Here is a 25,340-nt window from a genome sequence, read left to right on the forward strand (position 1 = left end):
TGCAGAACACTAGTAACTGTCAATGAAGACACATATGTACAAAAAAATTCCAACTAAAAAATATAATAATAATAAAAAAAAAAGACATTCATTATCTAATCACATAGAGATACACTGATCCATGCTAACGAAGCTAAACAACTAAATTTTCATAGTCTGGAGTAAAGGTAAAAGTTAATGTTTCATTTAACCTTCATCAGTGACAAATGCAACAACAGGAATGACTTTTAATGGGATTATATTGATCAAATGCATATAATAAACAACTATGTTATACCAACTAGTTTCACCAACTAAGGCTGTTGGCATCTTCAGGGAACATAACTGAGGTAAGGCACTAAAAAAGTAAAAAACTCTTACAAACTATAATCAACCGATTCCAATTATATTAAACAAAGAACAAAGCGCATACAATACATGCATGATCTCACTTGTTGTTATTTAGGAACGTTCTATAGTTGGAACTGTAATTCAGTTCTGGCGAGTTAAGAGATCTAATAAGAGTCTTCCAGATCACGGGTAAGATTAGTCCTTGGTTCCTGTTAAGGTTTTGTATACAGCAGGCAACTCTTGTGGCCTCTTTAAAAATTCAGGAGCGGAAGTCCTCCTCCATGTAAGGGATTGTGCTTCTATCCCACTCTATAGTATGGTTCGTTCTTGAGAAATGAAAAACTAACCCTGATTTTTCTTCTCTGTTATTATTAACATCACCTATGTGTTCTTTTTGCCTAATTTCAAGGCTCTTTGAAGTTTGGCCGATGTAATTCAAGCCGCACAAGCAGGGTATGTTATAAACTCCAGCATATTTGGAGAAAGGATGGCTATCTTTTGGAGATCTTAAGAATTGTCTAATCATTTCTGTAGGTTTAAAGGCCACTCTTATGTGGTCTAAGGAGTCTAGCAATTTTATTGCAACTGTCCCTAAGTATGGAATGACGATTGTAGAAATATAACGTATATCATCTCATTGTCTTTGTCGGGGTTCAGAGAAAAGTATCTTGTGGACGAGTCTTTGAGGAAATCCATTCATGGTAAGGTTGGTAGATATCAGGGGTAGTTCTTCCTGGAGGTCTTGTTGATCTGTTGTAAGGAGAGAGGCATGGTTCTTCAGCATGTGTACAATACTAAGTTTCTGAGAAATGTAGTGGCAGGAAGTGAAATTTAAATAACGTCCTGTATTGGTAGGTTTGTGGTAAACTGAGAGGTTGATACCACAATTCGGAAGCGTCTTAATTAAAGTGTCCAGAAATGATAATTGGTTATCTTTTTCAAGTTCTAGAGTGAATTTGATTGTGTGGTGTAGAAAGTTGATTTTGTTAAGAAAGTCAAACAGGTCCTTTTTTGTGTGGTTCCAAACAATAAAGATATTGTCCACGTATCTCCACCATACTGTGGTTTAGGGTCTGTTTGAGATAAGATTTTACTTTCAAAATCCTCCATAAAGAGATCAGCACAAGATGGAGAGAGGGGTGACCCATTGCAAGACCAGTCAATTGCTGATATATGGTTTTATTCCATAAGAAAAAGTTTGATGTTAAACAATGATGGAAGAGAGAAGTAATGTCTTATGGGAGCAAACTTCCTAAAATGTTGATGACTTCCTCCACAGGAATGTTAGTGAATAGAGATGTAAGATTCAGGCTGGCGAGTAGATCCGTATTGGAGATAGAGATGTTGTTCAGTTTCTCAACGAAATGTTGTGAATTTTGTATATAAGTATCCGAATTATGGATGTGTGGGTTGAGCAGGCCAGCCAGGTGTTTAGATAACAGATAAGTTGGCGAATTGATTCCATCCACAATCGGGCGTAGTGGTATTCCATTTTTGTGTACCTTAGGAGCACCATATAGTCTTGGTGTTAGTGGATGCATGGATTTCAATCTTCGTTTTAAGTCTATAGACCAGTTCACCATGTAACATATATTTCTACATATACGTTATATTTCTACCATCGTTATTCCATACAGTTTCCAATAAGACTGCTAGACTGTTCAGACCCACATAAAATAAGAGTGGCCTTTAAACCTACAGAAACGATTAGACAATTCTTAAGATCTCCAAAAGATAGCCATCCTTTCTCAAATATGCTGGAGTTTATAACATACCCTGCTCGTGTGGCTTGAATTACATCGGCCAAACTTCAAGGAGCCTTGAAATTAGGCAAAAAGATCACATAGGTGACGTCAATAATAACAGAGAAGAAAAATTGGGGTTAGCTTTTCATTTCTCAAGAACGAACCATACCATAGAGTGGGATAGAAGCACAATTCCTTACATGGAGAAGTACTTCCGCTCCTGAATTTTTAAAGAGGCCACAAGAGTTGCCTGCTGTATACAAAACCTTAACAGGAACCAAGGGCTAATCTTACCTGTGATCTGGAAGACCCTTATTAGATCTCTCAACTCGCCAGAACTGAATTACAGTGCTAACTATAGAACGTTCCTAAATAACAAGTGAGATCATGCACATTCTATGCATGTACTGTATGCACTCTGTTCTTTGTTTAATATAATTGGCATCAGTTGATTATAATTTGTAACAGTTTTTTACTTTTTAGTGCTTTACATCAGTTATGTACCCTGAAGATGCCAACAGCCTTAGTTGGTGAAACTAGTTGGTATAACATAGTTGTTTATTATATGCACTTGATTAATATAATCCCATTAAAAGTCATTTGAGAGCTTTTTGGTCAAGAAAATTAAACGTTTTTTAAAATGCAACAACAATTATACTGTTGTGATTTAAAAATATTCAGAAGATCATATCAAAATGCATTTTGCAATTACAAGATTTGTCTTAATCTTGGAATGCCACATTATGTGTATAATTAGTGAAGGGCTTTGAAGAGTAAAGCTAGGAGAATGAAAAATAAATTTTTCATTCTCCTAGCTTAATAAACAAGATAATCACAGACAGATTCTGACACACAGCAGTCTTAAGCAAAAGGTAAAAAAACAAATCTCCTTATATACAAATACAAATAAATAACTGAAAGGAAACTGTACATATTTTCCATTCCATAGCAGTATGAAATTATATACTAATTTTAGGTTTTGCTATGTGACAAAAGTACACTTTTATCACATGCAGATATTTTTTACAGATAGCAAATAGATGGAAAACACAGAAACAATATATGAACTACAAAAGTCTAATGTTAGTAATTTTAATGTGAAATATGTGAATTTTATGCAGATGGATTAACAACAAATATGACTGCCAGCATTACAAATATCTTGAATATTATCAAAGAGCACATAACGGCTGTTAAAAGTTTAGGGATGTTAAGTGCCACAAAATTTTAACAAAAGAAACAAATTACTTTTATCAACAAATATGAAATAACATATGATATATATTAATATCAATGAACAAATAAGTAATAATAAAACAATGTATGCTTAATTTAGATGTTAAGAAGATTCTGTAACTGTCAATGAATAACAGAAGTTGTGATAAAGCATAACAGTGGCCATAGCTTATCTAACAGTAGCAACTGAAAACAGCATACCTTAAAAAAAATAAATCACTTTTCTTAAATACCAGCAATCATTCAAGAGAAACAGAAATCTTTATCCTACATTTGTACATATTAACCATATGAAATTATAATCAAAGCCTCAGTTATTATACTTTAATAACTTAAAAAAAGTATTTGTTCAAAAATCAGTCAATTTAGCTTGATAAAAATATCACAAAGATGTTTTATGCACATAACAAGGAACTTATATTCAATTTCACAGTTATACCAGCCAAAGGATTTGCACCTGCAATGTGCATAATATTGAACTTCAAAAGTGAGCCTGATGATTCTGAAAAAAAGTTTACCATTCAAATCTTTTTTTTTTTTTTTTTAAATTAAATAAGAATTACATATCTTTCAGTATAATTATACACCTAGTACTATCAAGATTAAGTTTATATGTCTCCAACGGGGGTGCATGTAGATGACGACTCTATACTAAGGGAATCAGGCACATCATATTCACAGGCAGACATTTTAGAAGATTGGAACTGTCGCAGATGGACCTAAAACACAAAACAGATTACATAAGTTGCTTACATTGAATACTGAATGATTGATTTTTGGTTTTATGGTACAAGGATAGCAAAGATCATACTGTGGCAGGACACAAACAGATACAAATCCTCAACTATATTTAGATGACACTGATACAGAACCACCAACTATAATAGAAGAATTATGGAAAGCCCTCAAGTCACCAAAGAATAATAAAAGTTCTGCAAAAGATAGTATATTAGCAGAATCAGGAAGTTTACAGTTTGCTAGAGGCATAGAAAATAAGAATGGAGAAATAATAACTGAAGAAGATAAAATCCTAATGATATGAAAGGAATACATTGAAGATCTATATGATAAAGAAAATAGACCAAATGAGTTGCCATTAGAAGATATAAAGAAGCTAAATGAAGATAATCTAGGCCCAGAGAATTCCTGAAACAACTTCAAAAGAAAGGAATTGAAGAAATAACCAAAATAATAAATTAATTTATAACAAAGGAGAATTACCAAACGATTTTATGACCTTAATATTTATACCTATACCAAAGAAAAGTAATGCAGTGAACTGCAAGGATTTTAGAATAAGCTTCATTTCCCATACATCAAAAATACTTATGAGAATCTTAACACGAAGAATTGCATCTAAGGTGGAAGAACTTGAGAAGATCAGTTTGGTTTCAGGAAGGGTAGGGGAACAAGAGATGCGATTGGACTGTTAAGAATAGTAAGTGAAAGAAGTCTGGAAGTGAATAAAGAAGTTAATATCTATATAGTACATAGATTTTGAAAAAGCTTTTGACTTTGTAAAATGGGATAAGATGGTGGAAGTAATGGAAAAGATTGATATAGATTGGATAGACAAAAGGCTAATTATTTCACTATATATGTGACAAACTGCCATGGTGAGAGACATACATGGTACAACAGAACCAGGTACCATTGGACGAGGAGTAAGACAAGGCTGTTCTCTGTCACCAATTTTGTTTAACATGGATTCTGAAGCAATGTTAAAATAAGCACTGGAGAATTCGGAAGATGGAATAAAGATTGAAGATAGACAGATATTTGCAATAAGATATGCAGATGATAAGGCATTATTTATCAAATTACTGAAACAGGACTACATCTTGAACAGATTACTGAAATCCTGTATCAATTATGGAATGAAAATTAATATCAGAAAAACAAAAGTAATGACAACAGCAAGAAAGAGGCAAATATGGATACCAGAATAAATGGGGAAAAACTGAATCAAGTAAAGATATTTAAATATGTAGGAAGTGTTATTAGCAGTGATGGAAGATGTAAAAGTGACATAAAAGCAAGAATAGCAATGGGAAGAGATGCCTTTAATAGAAAATGGAATTTAGCAGAAGTAAAATTGATAGAAACCTAAATAAAAGACTAATAAAATGTTATGTGTGGAGTGTTGCCTTCTATGCAGCTGAAACTTGGACAATGAAGAAAAAAGAAATTAAAATTTTGGAAAGCTTTGAGATGTGGATTTGCAGAAGGATGGAAAAAATCAAAGGGACAGATAAAATAACTAATGAAGAGGTCTTAAAAAGGGTAGAAGACGAAGGAGTATAAAAAGAAGAAAGGGAAATTGGATCGGACATATTCTGAGAGGGAATGGAATCATCAGAGATGCCACTGAAGGAAAAATAGATGGAAAAAGACCCAGAGGAAGAATAAGAAAAACAATGCTAGATGACAGGTACACAACCTTGAAAGAGAAGGCTCAGAACAGAAGAATGGAAGAAAGGTTTTTGCTCCTAAAAGAAGAAACTGCTCAATTGCAGAATACTGGATATGTACAAGAATAATTTAATTACAGAAAAAATTCTGTAATTAAATTATTACACGGATTATCTTATTACATAAAAAGGCAGCAGAGATGATATCAATAACTATGAGTCATTCAGTTTGCTATCACAATTGTACAAAATATTTATTTCACAGCTTACACATGTAACAAAAATTATATAGTATTTTATTCAATAATTCCAATATATTTTACAATGTGACATGGACATAGTCAGGGAGAGAGTCTGTTAACTACATTCAAAACATGAATCACAATGAGTTATAAATCATGCATATATTAGTTCATGTCTCAGTAGAAGCTGAAGCATTATAATTATTATTATTCAGGCCTCCATGGAGTCTAAAGACTCATTGTGGGAGGTCCTTCCTAAGAAACATCAAGTCCATCATACCACTCCTTAAACTCATTGACCATTCTCGCTCTCACCACTCCATCAGGCAATGCATTCCTGGTTCAACCATCCTCCATGCAAAGAAACCACTCCTCACCCTCTTGCTCACAGTTTCCTTTCATAACTTCCAGGGATGGCCTCTTTTCATCACTCCTTCCCGCTGTTCAACCAAGCAAAAGAACTCCCCAGTGTCAACCCTGTAACCACCTCTCAACAGTTTAAAAGTTTCAATCATATCACCTCTCCTTCTATCCACCAAACTCTGCAGTCCACATTCCCTTTGCCGATCCTCATAACTATCATTGTACAGTCCTGAAACCATCTTTGTACCCTTTCCACAGTTAATTTATCCCCTTCAAATCCTGGAGACCAAATCTGAGAACAATAGTCCAAGTGTGGTCTGATCAGGGTCTTATAGAACAAAATGATAACTGTTTTATCTCTGCAAGTCAGCATCCTTCTCATTATTATTACTATTATTACGAGCAACTCCAGGGAGTCATTAGACTCATCGAGGGAGGCCCCAAATCATATTCATCACAAATATTCGACATTGATACAGTATCTATCATACCTCGCCTTAAACTCATTCACTGTCACAGCATCCACCACAGACTCAGGGAGCGCATTCCACTCATTCACTACTCTAAAAGTAAAGAACCCAGCTCTAACACCTTTACTAACCACACTTTTGCCCAGTTTCCATGGATGTCCCCTAGTCCTCCCACAACCAGCCCTTTTCTCAAAAATATCTTCTGAATTAATTTTATAGAAACCCTTCAGTAATTTGAATGTCTCAATCATATCTCCCCTCCTCCGCCTATCAACCAATTTTTGCAACCCACAAATCCTCAACCTGTTCTCATACGGTTCATTCCACAGACCTGCTATCATCTTGGTCACTCGCCTCTGGATCCTCTCCACCTCCTCCCCATGGGGTCTTATCTCGACTACTGTGTCGAGATAAGACCCCATCTCGACACAGTAGTCGAGATAGGGTCTTATCAAGGCTCGATACAGAGGAACAATAACCTGCTTATCTCTGCTTGTCAACATATTCTTCAGCAATCAAGTGAGATGAGCTGTTTTGGCCACTTTTGCAATGTATCCCCTAAATTTCAATTCCTTATCCACCAACACTCCTAAATCTTGTGCCTCATCAATTTCCTGGAGCACGGTTCCACCAATGCAGTAAACTGCTGCCAATCTTTTCACCCCAAAATGCATAACCTTACATTTTACCACATTAAATTGACATCCATTCTCCTTAGCCCAGACCTCCAATCTATCCAAATCATCCTGCAAAATTTTGCAGGATGATATGGATAGATTGGAGGTCTATATTGGAGGGTAGATTGGGTAGGGCAATAGTGAATCTGCATTCACTATTGCCCTACCCAACTTCGCATCATCCGCAAACAAATGAACTGTTCCTCTCAGATCCTTTCTATATCATTTATGAGCAAATTAAACAGCAGTGGTCCAAGAACAGATCCTTGTGGCACACCACTAGTCACAGGCCGTCTTGTGGACTCTACTCCTGAGTAAACCACTCTCTGATATCTCTCCGTCAACCACCCTCCTATCCATCTCACCAACCCTATGTCCATTCCCATATGCTGCAATTTACTGATTAGAATTCCATGTGGTATCCTGTCAAAGGCCTTAGCAAGGTCCAGTAGAATTACTGTAAACCCATTAATCCAGTTCAGCCGTCACTGTGTTATAATACGTGAGCAAGTTACCGAGGCATGACCTACCCTTCACAAAACCATGCTGTTCCCGATACAGTATCACATTTTCTTCTATCCAATCTTGTATTTTCCTCTTGACTATTTTCTCTAAGACCTTGATAATGATTCCTGTTATGCTGATTGGCCGGTAATTTTCAACAGCAGCCTTGGAACCACCTTTGTGCAGTGGAACTATTTTCCCCTCTTTCCACCCCCTTGGGACTGACCCAGTCCTGAGGCTCAAATTAAACAAAATGGTCAAGGGCACTGACAATTCTTTGGCCGCTTCACGTACGACACGAGCTGGTATACCATCCAATCCAATAGATGTATTGACATCGAGGTTCTGTAATAGACTAGTTACCTCTACTTCATTCATCACAATTCCAGTATAAGCTGTTGGTTCTTCCATTCCTGCAAAGTCACAACCTGGATGATATACTCTTGCAAAGTGCTCGCTCAGTAATTCCACAATATCGACTGATTCGGTTACCTCCCTACCCTCAGCATTTTTAAAGATCATTCTACCATGAGCATTTTTCCTTTTACTTGCAACATATTGAAAAAATTGTTTGGGATTCTCTTTAGCCTGCGTGGCCAATTTCCTTTCGTAATCTGCTTTTGCTTTTCTTACCACCCTTGTTACCATCCTGGCCTGGGCTTTATACTGTTCCTGCGCCTGATGGTCACCCTTCTCCTTAAATTCCCTAACCACCACAATTGTTTCTTTTTTTGCAGCTCAAGCTTAATAATGTTATTCATCCATTTAACCCCTACTTGATTTATTATTCGGACTCTTGGTATACAGTCAACCATTGCCTCCTGCAAACAGTTCTTAACCACCTCCCATGCACTATCAACATCCAGCCCTTGCAGTTTTACACGCCATGGCATTGAGCCAAGCACACACCTAAGCTTGTCATACTTACCAGCCCGGTAATTCCACATGTACCCTGTCTTAATTGTAAATTCGACTCCTTTAGCCACCTCCCAAGTCATGACCTTATGGTCACTCTCACCAATTGGTGGCAACATGGTCATGTTCGTTACAGTCACATTCTCAGTTGCAATTACTAGGTCCAGCACTCTCTTCCCCCTGGTATTTTCCAATACATGTTGCCATAGATAGTTGTCCTTTAATAACCGCATAAAATCCAATTCCTTCCTCCCATGTGCCCTCTCCTCTTTCCAGTCAATATTACCATAATTGAAATCACCCATAATAATTATCCTCCTTCCACTCATTTCTTCTATTTGCTTATGCATACTATCCCCACCATCCACTCCATCACGCGGTCTATAGCAGCACCCAATTGTATATTTTGTTCTGCTAGATTCTATCTCACACCAAACAGCCTCAAATGTGCTTTTTTGCCCATCCTGCAGTTCAACTTCTATACTCCTTGGCTGAAGCTCATCAGCTATCATCAATAACACTCCTCCCCCCTTTTTATTCACCCTGTCACTCCTGAACACGCTATACCCGTCGCATTCAATCTCACTAGCTTTATCATCTTCTGTCAGCCATGTTTCACTAATACCGACAACCTGTGGCCTGGAAGTGCAAACCATGGCCAAAAACTCTTCGTTCTTATTCCTAATACTCCTGGCATTAGTGTACATGAATCGCAGAAGCCCATTTGTCCCATCCCTACTTTGATGCCTTATACTAACTATCCCATTCTGATTTGTTGTCCGTCGTACTCGCTCGGGCATAATATACTCATTCATACACTTAACTGCCCCCCTAAAGTCTGCATATCTACTCCCCCCCCCCTCTTAATAAATCTAGTTTCCCTGAGTCTGTACATCCACTTCCACATCATTCATCAACACTCTTTCAAGTCTCCGTACACCAACTCCATTCAAATGTAACCCATCCATCTTATATAAGTCCTTTCGCCCACCGAACTCATTCCACAAATTCCACACCACTCTCCATGCATAATCCACGCATAAAGTCATTGGCAATTATGGCCCTCCTCCTAAACACTTCGCTGTCATACCGCGGTAAGATACTCACCATCCTAACTCTCTCACTCTTCTCTTTTGCTACCTCAAACAACCCCCTCACATCCCCTATCATTTCCATTTTGTCCTCTTTCAAATCATTCGTTCCTGCCACGATTATCATCTCTTTCACCCTCTGTTTTTGCAGTCGAATAGATTCACTGACGTCCTTTATGTTCGCACCCGGCTGGTACGACTTCGTTAAACTCTCAATTAATACGCCTCTTAATAGCGAATCCGCATACAGCACTCGCTCCTTCATTTTATTGACGTTTACGAACATTCTATTATTTGCCGTCACAGACTTCTGCCGGTTATTTGTCGGTACGTTCAACACACATTTTCCCATATGCTCCAGTTGTCTTTTAGCCCTGTGTATCGCACCATTCAAACGGGCAATTTCGCTACTCGCATTTATCTCACCATTTTCATTATCGATCAAATCATCCATTCTTTCTGTGTTTCTACCTTCATTTACACTTTCAGCGACGCTCTCACACCTATCTGGCACTACCACGCAATTCTCTAGCACACCGCCATTTTCTACATTCTGACTATCGTTAACGATATCACTCTCGACACACGAAACACGCTTGAAGTCCTCATTCTCTTTACACTTTCTACACATATTAACTCCACTATCACTTTCTAACCAGACTCCCACCGCTCTTCGCAAGGCATACATCTCACAGACAGCACATTGCATAAATTCGTTTACATCAAAACTCTTAAACAAACATGGCGACCTGGCCGCCATTTTTTTTCTTTATTGGTGCCATGTGTACGCTATCTTTTCTTAAAAATAATAATTAAAATAACAGAAAACATGCAAAAATTGCACAGACACACCAAGAAACAAAAAGCAAACAATACTACTTAAAATTCTAGTAAAATATCTAATGTTAACACAAAATACTACTAATCTTTTCAGGAGCTCTCGACAAGCCGACGATCTAATCAGTGCGACACTTCTGTGTTACCTTCACTACCTTTGCAATATGTCCCCTAAATTTTAGGTTTCTATCAATCATCAACCCCAGATCTCTTGTCTCCCCTACTTCCTCCAGTATAACTCTTCCCATAGAGTATGCAGTGTCCCATCGATGTTTCCCAAACCTCAAGACCTTACATTTTGCTGCATTAAACCGAACCCACCCACAATCATTTGCCCATCTATCTAGCTTATTCAAATCCTCTTGCATGGCTGCCACACCTGCACTATTACTAATAATCCTTCCCAGCTTTACATCATCCGCAAACAACTGAATATCCCCTTGCAATCCACTGACAATGTCATTGATATAAAGGTTAAACAATACAGGTCCCAGTACTGAGCCCTGTGGGACCCCACTTGTAACCATCTGCTTCCTTGAAACTGCCCTAACATACACAACTCTCTGATACCTATCGGACAGACAATCCTGAATTCAGACACATGTGCTGCAACTTTAAATATCAGCTTATCAGCTTATGTAGCACCCTTTCAAATGCCTTCGCTAAGTCTAAGAAAATGGCAGTATATGCCTTTCCCCCCAACATACACAACTCTCTGATACCTATCGGACAGACAATCCTGAATTCAGACACATGTGCTGCAACTTTATATATCAGCTTATGTAGCACCCTTTCAAATGCCTTCGCTAAGTCTAAGAAAATGGCAGTATATGCCTTTCCCATAATCTAATGGTCTTGTAACTTTATCATAAAAGGCTAGCATATTGCTAAAACAAGAGCACCCCTTCACAAATCCATGTTGACTCTCACAGATAACATTACCCTCATCTGCCCAATGCTGTATATGGTCCTTCACTACTTTCTCCAAGATCTTAACTAACCTTCTTTCCATTCCATGGGCACCTTTCCCGCAGCCAGACTTTCACTGAAAAGCCAGGTCAGAGGCACTGTCAGTTCTCTAGCACATTCTCTCAAAACTCGTGGTGAAATACCATCCAGTCCCACAGCTTTACTGACTTCCAAAGAACTCAGTATTTGAAACACACTCTCCTCCTGTACATCTAAACCTCAAACCTGCCCAATCCCTCTAGCATTAAAACTGACTCCTCCAAGATGAAATACTCCAATAAAGTGTTCATTGAACAATTCCACTATGTCCTCTGCATCAGTTACTCTATTCCCATTTTTATCCCACAGCCATTTCTCCTCCTACTAGCCACATATCTAAAAAATTCCCTAGGATTTTCTTTGGATCTTAGGGCCAATATCCTCTCATATTCCAGTTTCGTCTTCCTTACCATACCAGTCACTCTTCTGGCCTGTGTCTTATACTTGTCGTGCATCTTCTCTTCACCTATCTCCTTATATCTCTTCCGTAGCCTCTTTTTCACATGCAATTCCTGTTTAATATTGTTTGTCAGCCACTTTACTCCAAATTGTGTCCTCTTGTTCACTCGTGGTATACAACTTACCATTGCTGCTAACAAATATTCTTTCATAATTTCCCACGCACTAATGATATCCCGTCTCCTTCCAATTCCTCCCTCCATGAAACTTCCAAAAGTTGACGTCTTAGACGTGGGAGAGATGTCATCTTAGTTATTATCAACTCTTCTGATGCTATAACCAAATCCAAAACTCTTGAACCTCTTGTTCCCTCTATTACATGTTGCCTAAGACATTTGTCCCTCAAGAATTCTAGAAATTCCATTCCCTTATTGCTACATGCATCTTCCTCTCCCCAATTTATACTACTGTAGTTAAAATCTCCCATAACAATCATTCTTCTTGCACTTGCCAAACTCAACTGTCTAAATATTTCCTGGTCCCCACCCTCTGTGCTCCTGGGTCTGTAGCAACACCCCACTAAATATCCTATCTTGCCCACCTCTACCTCACACCATATGCTTTCAAAACAACAATTAGTGCCACTGCCTTCCAAAGTCTCCACTCTTAGAGGACATAGGTCGTCACTTATAAGCAGTACTCCACCACCACGCTTTACCTTCCTATCCTGCCGAAAAATGCTGTACCCAGCGACTTCTATTCCTGTTATTATATCCTCTTCTGTCAACCACGTCTCAGTGATCCCAATAATTTTTCACCAGGCTGATTCTATCTGCGCCACCAATTCTTCTCCCTTATTCCAGATACTCTTGGCATTAGTATAAAGCATATAAATGCCTAAGACTATTACACTTTTTTAATAAAATCTTTATCAAGTAGCTTTATTTTTATCCTCCTACATGTTTCGCCAATCTGTTTCTATTGGCATCCTCAGGGAACAAGACAAGACATTTCAGGCCTTTCATGCCACTTTGCCTCTACTAACCATCACATTGAGTGGGATAAGAGCCTTATGCCATACATAGAAGATAACTACCATTCAAGAACCTTTAAAGAAGCAGCTACAGTCATCCGTAAAACTGAAAACCTAAACAAGAATCAAGGTCTAATTTTACCAGAAATTTGGAAAACTTTTATCAGATCATTAAATATCAAAGAAATGAACTTTCACAACAATTACGTCATGAGTCATCACGAATAAATCACGTTAACGAGACACGCACATTGTCACGCACAATACCAATTTTTTGTATGATTTAGAACCATCGGTTATAACCTAGTCTGTAACCTTCATTTTGTGCTTACTGATTTGTATTCCCTGAGGATGCCAATAGAAACAGATTGGCAAAACATGTAGGAGGATAAAAATAAAGCTACTTGATAAAGATTTTATAAAAAAGTGCAATAGTCTTATGAATAATTGTCAAGAAAAAATTCAACATAACATATAAATGCCGTTGTTTCTATACCCAGCATTATCCCCTCTAGATTCCACTGGGCTCAGTGTTAGCTGATGTTGTCCCCCTTCTCCCAAGTACCCATTCCAACAAGAGGCCACCCCTGCTACACTTCATTACATTATGATATTACACTATTAAAGTTCAAAGAAACAATTGTAAAAAGTTTGTAGATAAAAAAATAAGTTTAAATAATTATTTTAAAAAATATATGATATTGCACTATATCTAATAGTGAAATATCATATACTTAGCTGCAACCTAGGTACTAATAGTTTATATCCATTATATTAAATAGGATCAAGGTTTTTGGATGATGCACAGCCATATAAACAAGCAGGATTCAGAGCAAGATTCTTCTCTACAATAGACTATATCCACACTATTAACCAAGTAATAGAAAAAAACAAATAAAAATAATTTTTCTGCATATTTAGTTTGTGTAGATTAAAAAAAAAAAAGCCTTTGATTCTCTCTCTCTCTCTCTCTATATATATATCATGAAGATAGATTTTCCTGTATCTATATATCTCTATGTTGTTTATTTCTCTATGAAACTTCTGAGATGCTTCTCAGAAGCTTCAGCACAAAACAAATTCCTATCACAACCACAAATTCAACTGCTCTGCACAGTAGTGAATCTATCTTCAAAAAGTCTCAACGAAGATACTGTCAGCACCCTAAACCTTGGTCACAATTTCTCCATCACACTGAAAAAAATGCCACTGCTAAACATAGTATACAACATAGAAAGTGGAATCTGTCACTTAGCTCTGGAAATAGTCAACAACATCAGACTTGATGTCACCAATATCCTCTCCCAGTCATTGCCTCCAAAACGTAATTTATTTTCTGGTCCACTCACTGCTCTCAGAAAGTTACAGAAAGATAAAAGTATTGTCATCATCAGAGCAGATAAGGGTAATGATAGTCGTCCTTAATGCCATGAAATATAATTGAAAAATGGATATTATTCTCTGAGATCATGCTAGATCACAATCCAACAAAAACTCAAGTTAAAAAATTAAAAAACTTAAAAAGTATCTTCCTGGCCACCAGACATTACAAAAAAACTCAAACCCTTCAGTTACCCACCCCCCCAACCGGATATATGGTTTACCTAAAATTCACAAACTTAATCCCTCCCTAAGATCTATAGTAGATGCCACTGATGCTCCATGCTACAAATTGTTAAAACAGCTGGTTAACTCTCTTACTCCCACTTCACTGGACTTACCATATCCTATATATAAAAAAAAAACTATCCATTTTAAAACCTTAATTGAAAATTTAACTTTAAATAATACAGATATATAGGGAAGCTTTGACATCACCTCACTGTTTACCAATATTCCCTTAAACGACACCTTAACACTCTTAAAAAACATTTTTTCTTCTGATATCTTAGATCTCTTTTCCTTTGCCATCAATTCTGGTATTTTTCAAATAAATAGAGGGAACCACTATGGATTCTCCCCTCCCACCCCTCATCAATTTTTAAATTGGAAAATTTTGAGAAACAAGCAATAGACTTGGGTCTCTCTCAAACCTTCTATCTAGCTAAGATATGCAGAGGATGTGTTCTCTATTTTGTCTCATGGCCCAGTCACATGCGACTCCTTCCTCACCTCAATAGTCTACATCCAAGAATCCGGTTTACAATGGAAAAGGAAAATAACAAGTCTATCCTTCCTAGACAACTTAGTAATACACCTACCTAATGGTAACCTTTCCTTCACTTCCTGTGAGTGGGTTTTCCCACATAGAAAACCCACTCACACAGGCAGATACATTACAAACCTTCCCGCCATCATTCCTCTCAACAATATGGCATTATTAAAACTAACCAAAAAAAGAGCCTATAATCTTTGTTCCAATGGAACCTCTCTTACAACCAAACTCAACCACATACACAACACTTTCCTTTCCAATGGCTACAGTGATTACAGAATTAAAAAAATAATCAGTTCCTCCTCCATTCCTTCAGAAGGATTTCAGAAATGCCACCACCATCCCCTACATCTGTGGCAAATCAGAAAAAATAGCCAGGTGTTTAATAATGTACAGCCTCTACACAGCTGTTAAGCTCCACCGGAAACTTGCTACCCTTATCCGTTCCACCAAAGATCAGCTTCCTACTCTCTCAGTGCCTGGAGTATATGAAGTACCATGTTCCTGCAAGTTGGCTTACTTTGGACAGACAGGTAGATCAGCAACCATCAATTTAGAAGAACACAAATTGTACATCTGCAATCATGACTATGGTCAATTTGGACTTGCAGAGCATGCATTCTTGCAGATGAAATTCCAGCAAAGTTAATTAAGGCCACAGGGGATGGAGGGATAAGAATGTTTCATAGACTGATTACAAGGATATGGGAGAGAGGGTCATGGCCTAGAGACTGGAAGAAGTCAGTTTTCATACCACTACACAAGAAAGGTGATATGAAGGCATGCAAGAATTATAGAACTATTAGTTTGATATCTCATGCAAGCAAAATTTTATTAAAGGTCATGCTAAATAGGATTGAGACCAAAGTTGAGGCAGAGATGCCCGAGGAACAAGCAGGTTTTAGGAAAGGTAGGGGCACCAGAGATCAGATCCTTTGCCTTAGACAGATCATAGAAAAATATAAAGAATTCAGATTTCCTCTGGTAACGTGTTTCTTAGACTACTCTAAAGCTTTTGACTGTGTTGAGCATGTGAAACTGTTGGAAGCAAGTAAGAACAGGTGTTGGATTGACTGACTGGCTTCAAGTTGGAAAAGGAGTTAGACAAAGATGTTTACTTTCTCCTCATTTGTTTAGTATATATGCAGAGGACATCATGCGTGAAGCATTGGATGAGCTCAGGACAGGAATTAGGATAGGAGGTAGATTGATCAGTAATCTGAGGTATGCTGATGATACAGTACTTTGTAATGACATGGAAGAACTAGGACTAATTCTTGACAAAGTTAACAAGATCAGTAATAACAGAGGACTTCAACTCAATTCTAACAAGACAAAGATCATGGTTCTCAAAGGAAAACAAACAGAGAAGCTCTTGAGGAACAAGTGTATATTAATGGAGAAAGAATTGAGGAAGTCAGCAAGTTTGAGTACCTGGGATCCATTATTAATGTGAAGAATTGCTGTTCAGATGTCAGAAAAAGTTTAGGAATGGCTAAAACAATAGTCAGAGACCTGAATCTGGAAGGATGGATCTATCTCCATGGGAACAAAGTTGAAGATTTCAGATGCAGTTGTTTTTCCAACAGCGACTTATGGATGCGAGACTTGGAACCTAAAAAAGTCAAATAAAAAATGGATATCTGCTTTTGAGATGTGGTGTTACAGAAGGCTGTTGAGGATATCATATACTGAAAGGCATACAAATGAATGGGTGTTAGAAAAGATTAGTAGAACTTTAAGGCTCCTTAAGGATATTGACAGAAGAAAGTTAAAATATTTTGGACACACAGAAAGGATGGAAGGAGGACTTCTCAGAACAGTAATAGAAGGTAAAGTTTCTGGAAAAAGAGGCAGGGGTAGACCATCAATGAGATGGATGGATGGCGTGTGTGGAGTGACTGATCTTCAGAGAGTTAAGGCTGCCAGAAAAGCAAACAACAGGACTACATGGCAAAGCCTGGTATGGAACATCACCGAGCATCGGAGTGACCATACGGCATTTGTAGATGCCCAGTGAACATACAGAGAGAGCAAGTATTGGATGCAACCCATGGGATCTCCTGGAAGAAAATTACCATTCTCCACCATAGCAAATTTAAAAAGGAAAGACTATCTATTTAAATTATACATATTTGGTCATAAAATACTTAAAAAAAGAGACTTTTTGTGGGTTATGAGACCATAGTTTCATAACCACATATAAATGCTAGACATAGCTAGCGACTGTCTAGCGTTTCTATATTCTCTCATATTTTTTTGTATGTACCATTCAAGCCTTGACAAAGCTAGACAGTCGCTAGTGCAACTAGTAGGCGGGATTATACTAATATATGTATTAATTAAAGAACTTATGGTTCTTTAATTAATTAAAGAACCTATGGTTCCTTAATTAATACATATTAATTAATACGTCTCATAACCACAAAAAGTCTCGTTTTTTAAGGAAAGACTGTTTTTAGAATCTGCAGCAGCACTCAGAAATCAACTGAATTTAAATAAATACGGATGTATAAAACTTCTCAAAATTTGGGAAACAATAAGTGTCAGAGGTCCCACTTTACATCCTAGGTCATCTACAAACACCGATAGAGGACACACCACCTAAATAGGACTTTAAAGTCGCCCATGTGTTTAATTTAGTATTGCGTTGTCTTTATGTGTGTGTGTTTATTTGTAATCCCTGAAGATGTTTCAGTGACCGAGAAAAAAATATTGGAAGCATTAAAATTAGTTTTTAATCCTTTCCTAGTGCTATAAATATTCCATTAAACCTTTAACAAGATAAAGATTATCTGTTAGATTTGCCTAAAGAAAACTATTTAATGTTTGCATTATTTCAATGTTTACATATGAGAGTGAGGTGTGGATGATGACTAAAAAAACAGGAAGACAGGTTGCATATGGGTCAAAGAGTCTTGGAGAGAGGAATGCTCCATATAACAAAAATGAATAGATAAAGAAATATTATAATTAGAGAGATGACTGGAGTAAAAGATATTGTTAAGTACTGTAAAAGCATGTAAATGGAGATGGACTGGCCATATTAGTAGAATGCCAGATAAAAGGTGGATAAAATTAAGCACTGAGTGGATACCAAGAGAAGGAAAGGTCACCAAAGAACAAAATGGAGGGATGATTTATGAAGGTTTGACATGAGATGGTGGACACTGGCTAAAGAAGAACTAATTTTACAATGTTGAACATGTTGGTATTGATATGTTTCTATTTCAACATGTATATTGTAAATGTTCTCTGAAAAGATCTTTCATCGATATATTTTTACTGAAAAATCATATTGCAGAATATGAGAAAGGAGAAACAGAAAGGAAGAAGAATGGTTTTGTGATGCAATGTTATGGTTAGCTATCAGAATGATTAGTCAAGCTATTCAAAAGTTGAAATTGCACCATTTTATAGGAGTTCACTTACTTGTATATGCATATTGACTTCATCACTACAGCTAAGATAAGGAAAATTTCCTCCTTTTTTCATATGGGCTCGTTTAGCGTCAGGATACAACTTATACAGCTCTTCCCTAGCAGATTGACTTAAAGCACTTTCATCAAACACCTAATAAATGTACAACATAAATAAAAAAAAAAAAAAAACCAGTTATTTTCTGTTTACACAAAAAAATAATATTTCCAAACTTTTTTTTTTTTTTTAAAGGACTAGGGGAGAGACAATCCCTCAAAAGTCGCATGCAATAAATTGTATTTAAATAGCTGTTACAAATAACTGTAGTTGTTTAAATTAGTTTTTTTTTTTTAATCAATAAAAAGTCATACCTCAAAAACCTTATTATAACAGATTCTTTGTTTGATATACAGATTACTCACATACTGTAAAAATTATTTTAAACACTCAAAGCAGGGTTATTAAATAATTATTACATAATAGACAGAAGTTCTCGATTATAGACTGGTCTGTGTATCTGCAGCTGTGGTCAAAGTGTTGGAGAAATTAGTAAGGAATAGAATACAGGATTAGATTGATGGACATAAAATTCTCTACGATGGTCAGCATGAGTTTGTGAAGGACAGGTCTTATTTTAGCAATCTACTTACATTATATGATAAAGTGACGAATGCACTGGATAGGGAGATTCATATACAGTGAATATGAAACAAACCAATAAGTTGTGTATAATGGAGCAGTGTCTCAGGAAAGGACAGTGACCACTGGCATGCCTCGGGGTTCTGTTCTTAGGCTCCTATTTATCCTACTGTTTATTTTCTTATTTGTTAATGATATTTCATATGGATTGACTGGGGATCTTCCAATGTTTGCTGCTGATGATGCAAAGTTAGGTAGAATTATCAGGAGTAATGCTGATGTTAATTCTTGACAGGAAAATTCGAATAGAATTTTAGCTTGGACAGATGAGTGGGATTATAATTTTAATAAATGTAAGGTGTTAGACTTTAGGATGCAAAGATATAAGGCTATGTACTGTATTGATGGAACTATACTTCAGGAGTGGATGAGATTCAGGATCCTGCGGTGACAGTAGACAGTGGACTAAAGTTCCGAGGACTTATTGGAACTGCTGCTGCGAAGACTGCACATCATACTGCTGCTATGATAAAAGTATATTGACATAAGAGGATAAGGAGGTGGTCGTACCTCTATGTAAGGCATTCTCAAATTTGGTCACCTAGTTTTCATTGTGATGTGGAAACACACACAGAGAGAGAGAGGATCCAAAGATGAATGACCAAAACATATCAGGACTGTTAAGTGTTGGTAATACAGAGTAGTTGAGCAAACTTGTAAACAATTACAAGTTGAGAGAATGAAGCTTACAGATTTTTGGGGATAGCAGGAAAAGAGGAAATATGATAGACACCTCCAAGTTAGTTAAGAGATTCTACCAAATTAATACAGAAGGAATTATAAAAAGAATGGATCTTAAGATGGGAAGAATGAGAGGATATCTCTGGAAGGTGTATAAAGATGTGGTAAAAATGGGTGCAAGGAGTAGATTTTTTATGTGGAGAGTTGTAAGTGGAATGCATTGCCAGAGTGCACTGTGAATGCAAGAAGTGTAAATAATTTCAAAGTTCATTATGATGGACATGTTGCTGGTTGAGTGGGCTTCCCATGATGAGTCTATTGACTAAAGAAGTCGCTGTAATAATAATTAGCTATAGTGAATGTGTCATAGTTCATGTTAACTGTTAATATTTAACAAATTTGAATGATAATTAATTTATATGTAGCTGATATGAACCAAAAATACAGTAACTCTTTAATTTGTATATGAATAATACAGAAAATAATTTAATGGGAGATATTCAGTAGTTTGAAGATGTAAAATAGTGTAATAGTCAAGGTGATTTAGAGAGCTTGCAGGGCAATTTAAATAAGCTGACAGTGTAAGCAAAACATAATGAGTGTCAATTTAATGTGGTAGAGTAAAGTTATGAATTTTCAGATAAAAAATTGAGTTGCATACCACACTGAGGGAAATGTACTCCAGGAAACTGACAAAACTATGGATTTGGGTAGTAGCCAGGGAAGTTCAAAGGATTACTTGGTTACTGAAGAACACTGATAACACACTAACAAGAAGAGATAAGAGAATTAATTATCATTCCTCTTTATAAAGCCATTATATCACCACATCTGGATTACAGTAATCGGGATCTGATCACCTGGGGATGATCAGACCCCGATCACTTGGGGATGAGGAAGTAGCAGAGAGGATCCTGAGGCTCAAATTTAATGGAGTGAAACAGCACCAGGAAAGGATTAAAAATAATATATAATTCTTCCAATATTTCATCTCAGTTACAGACATCGTCAGGGAGAATATAAGACTCGTAACACACACACAGGCAACAAAAATAGATGAAACATAGACAAAAGACTAGTCTTAACTAGGCATTATGAATTAAAGATATCAAGAAATTATATACTTCGTTTAATCCTTTTCAAGTGTAAGCAAACAAAGTTTGCACCTGAAATATAATATAATCAGAACTAGGGCAAATGATATATAGAAGCTAATGACTTCACATCACTTGCCTTAGTATCCATAATGCAAAACACATATCCTTACGGGTAGTAATGCATAGTCATATTTTCATATACGAGTTGCCAAAAGGTGTCAAACATTATTATTAAAATTCTCTGGATCAGAGATAGTTGATGTAAGTTTTTCCACTTGGTTATACTATAAACTAAAGATACCAAGAAATTATATACTTGGTTTAATCCTTTCCCAAGTGTAAGCAAACAAAGTTTGCACCTGAAATATAATCAGGACTAGGTCAACTTGTATATAGAAGCTAATAAGTTGTTGAAAGTTTATTTTTCACTTGGTTAGAGTATAATAATAAAATTAGTTTAATCCTTTATCCAAGTGTGAGCAAACAAAGTTTGCGCCTGAAAGTATCTTCAGGACTGGGGTAAGGTGGTACAACACCAGGGCAACTCGTTGCAAAGGTGGAGCAAGCTACCAACGCTCCTATCTCAGTATCTCCCATAATGCAAAACACATCTCCTTGTGGATATGTCTAATGTTATGCATTAAGGGAAGGGCCACTACCCAGACTAGTTTCGACCTTTACTGAGGTCTCTTCAGTGGGAGCCAGGCCCAAGTGGAGATACCAGGCAGAAGCATTAGCAGGTCATCTCTACCTATAGGAGTTGCCAAATGGTGTGCCACCCTTTTTTAATAAATTACTCTGGATTTAGAGAAAGATGTTGAAAGTTTATTTTTCACTTGGTTAGAGTATACTCTATTATACTCTAACCAAGTTGCCCTAGTCCCGATTATATTTCAAGCGCGAACTTTGTTTCCTTACACTTGGAAAAGGATTAAACCAAGTATATAATATTTCTAGATATCTTTAATTTATAATATAACCAAGTGGAAAAACTTCCAATAGGCATTATGAAACAGCATTAATAAAATCTTTCCACAGAGAGGGTTATGGATGGGAAGGACTGATTATTTTTTTTGATACTATGGAAACTGCAGTCATCAGATAAAAAAAGTGTGGTGTATATCAATGAGTTCTTCTGTAAGAGAGGTCCCCACTGTAACAAAGGTTATAGGCATGTACTGGTTAGTGTTTTAATGATACCATAATGTTGATGGGGGGGACGTTGGAAAAGTATGTGAATGTGTCTGTCTGTATACTGAAAAGAACAGGTTATTAATAGGTAGGCAAGTGACCAAGATGTCTAGGAAGGTGAGAGTATTATTAGTTTCCTTTTCCATTGTAAATTGAATTCTAGGATGAAGACCACTGAGGTGACAGAGGAAAAAGTAATGTGTCTAAGCTACGAGACCAAATATAAAACACATCATCTACATATCTTAACCAGATCGAAGGTTTGAAAAGGGTTAAGTCAAGAGCCTGATTATAAAAGTCTTCCATGAATGGCAAGATGAGGTGAGAAAGGAGACCCCATAGAGGTATCTTCTATCTGTAATGCTATCACCATCCCCTATGTCCAAGGCACATCAGAAAAAATAGCAAGAATCTTAAAAAAAATACAATCTTTGCCAAACTTTCAAGCCCCACTTAAAACTAGCTACCGTTATCTGCTCCACTAAAGACAAACTCCATCCTCTCTCAATTCCAGGTGTATATAGTTCCTTGTTTCTGTAAGTTGTGCTAATATGGACAGACAGAATTAGACCTTGCATACAATGCTTTGAATGCAGCTCACAGAATCAAGTGGAAAAAGACCATGCTCTATGACAGAAAATTTAGAAGAGTATGACTGTTTTTAGAATCTACTGCTGCTCTTAAAAACCAGCCTCATTTGAATAAATAAGGCTGCATAAAACTTCCAAAAATATTATTATTAGCCAAGACCCTATGGAGTCAAAGACTCATCTACGAGGTCCTTTTATCACACACACACACACACACAAAGCTCATCATACCGTGCTTTAAACACACTCAAACAAGACATTCCAATCATTCACATCTACATGAAAAGAACCTGCTTCTCACTCCCCTACTCACACCCTCTTTATGTAGTTTCCTGATATGACCTCTGGTTCTCCCCTGATCTCCCACTATTCTCTGTAGAACCTCTCCAGCATTGATCCTATAACAACCCCTTAATAACTTGTAGGTCTCTATCATATCTCCCCTCTTCCACACTCTGCAAGTTGCATCTTCTCAATCTTTCCTCATACTCAACATTCCAGAGGTTAGAAACTACCTCAGTCAGCCACCTCTGGACCCTTTCCAACATCTCTTCATCCTTCTGAAAATCAGGTGACCAAATCTGGGCACGATAGTCCATGGCCTAATCAAATCCTTATACAATGGAACAAGAATCTCCCTACTCTCTCTCTCTCTGCATCATTCCCAGAAGCCTTTGTGTTGTCTTCACAATTTTGGCTATGTGTCCCCTAAGAGTTTCAGATCCTCATCCATTATCATGCCCAGATCTCTCATTTCCTCCACCTTCGACAATATATCCTCACCAAGCATAAATTCTGCATCCCATTTTTGTTTTCCAAATTTTAAAACCTTACAGTTTGCAAGGTTTTAACATTGAACTCACATCCTGTTTCAAAAGGGGAGTATACAACTTTACAGGAGAACAAACTCGGAAGACGTACAAAAGTTGAATGAGTGTCATAACATAGTGAAATACATCAATTTTTGGTCACGTAACTTTCTTACCAAATGACAACACTAGATGGTGTAAATCACACCATTAGAAAAGAGCGACTTTTGGTGGTGCAGAGTGAGCATATTGTGTTTTGGTTTGAGAAAATGAAGTCTGCAACGCAAATTCCGAGGAATTTCTGAATTTGTGTTGCAGACAGAATGCAATACAGCAAAGAACCTCATAGTATGTGCACAATCCACACATGGCATAAGAATTTTGTGGAAACAGGCAGTTCTGTGCATCATCCAAAGTCAACGAGAAGGCGTGTGCTGCCGATGCTGTTGTGGAAGAAGTTCAGGAAAGTTTCCAGAGAAGCCTTAGAAAGTCAGCCAGACAAGAGTCTCATCAAACTGGAATTCCACATGTGACTGTGTTTTATGACAGCATCTCGATTTAAGGCCCTACAAATTTACCCTTGTACAACATTTGAAGAAAGATAAGAACACAATCGTTTTCAGTGATGAATGCACTTTTCACGTCGATGGGCAAGTAAACACAACTGCAGAATTTGAGGAAGTGAAAATCCACATGCTATCGTAGAACATGTTCGCAGCATCCCGAAATGCTAACATTTTTTGTGCCATAAACAAGAAGTGTATGGATCCTCCTTTTTTTTTCCAGAATCTACCATAACTGGTGGTGTGTATCTGAACATGCTACAAGAGTACCAAATATCACAATTAGATGATGAGAGGTGCTTACATTTCCAGCATTTCCACCTCCTCATTACCTGACAGACATAAGGTTGTACCTCAACACCCATTTTCCAGGCAGATGGATTGGTAGAGGGGCACCTGTAGTATGGCCACTGTGTTTCCCTGACCTTCTGCCATTTGATTTTTTCTTGTGGTGCTTTGCAAAAGATCGAGTGTTTGTACCACCACTACCAGCCAATTTGAATGAGCTGCATTCCAGAATTACTGCTGCCATTGCTTAAGTTATGCCAGATATGATCTGCTGCATGTGGCAGGAAACTGAATACAGATGGGATGTCTGCAGAAATACCAGAGGCAGCAGTCATATTGAATTTTAACTGTCTTTGTTGAAACTTCAAGTGTTATGCTACATTTGCAGAGTAATAAAAATTGTTCAGATCGCTGTATACCTTCTAGTGTCATTCAGAGTTTATAGTTGTATACCCTCTTTTGAAACACCCTGTACTTTGAGATCCCAGTTTAAATTCTAGGATACCAACAGGTCTTTTGCCCATGTGTTTCACTTAGTTTTGTATTGCCTTTGTGTACCTTACAAGTCTCATATTGTACTCCCTGA

At 37.1% G+C, this 25,340-nt stretch overlaps 1 protein-coding gene across 2 annotated transcripts in view; it reads right to left on the reverse strand.

Moving 5' to 3' along the window:
• Positions 1-2,384: 2,384 nt before the first annotated feature.
• The window catches only part of LOC150099887 (maspardin-like), a 174,028-nt gene continuing 151,072 nt past the window's right edge, over positions 2,385-25,340 (reverse strand). For both annotated transcript variants that reach the window (XM_090402446.1, XM_090402445.1), the window contains exons 8-9: positions 18,849-18,989; positions 2,385-4,030 (exon numbers count right to left, since the gene is read on the reverse strand). In XM_090402446.1, the coding sequence (XP_090258572.1) occupies positions 3,920-4,030; positions 18,849-18,989 (252 nt within the window). In that variant the 3' untranslated portion in view covers positions 2,385-3,919. The remainder of the gene's footprint in view (positions 4,031-18,848; positions 18,990-25,340) is intronic.

Source organism: Typopeltis vanoorti, chromosome 13, assembly GCF_054136105.1.
Source record: "Typopeltis vanoorti isolate ZY-2024b chromosome 13, IOZ_Tvanoo_1.0, whole genome shotgun sequence".
In the NCBI taxonomy this organism is placed as follows: domain Eukaryota; kingdom Metazoa; phylum Arthropoda; class Arachnida; order Uropygi; family Thelyphonidae; genus Typopeltis; species Typopeltis vanoorti.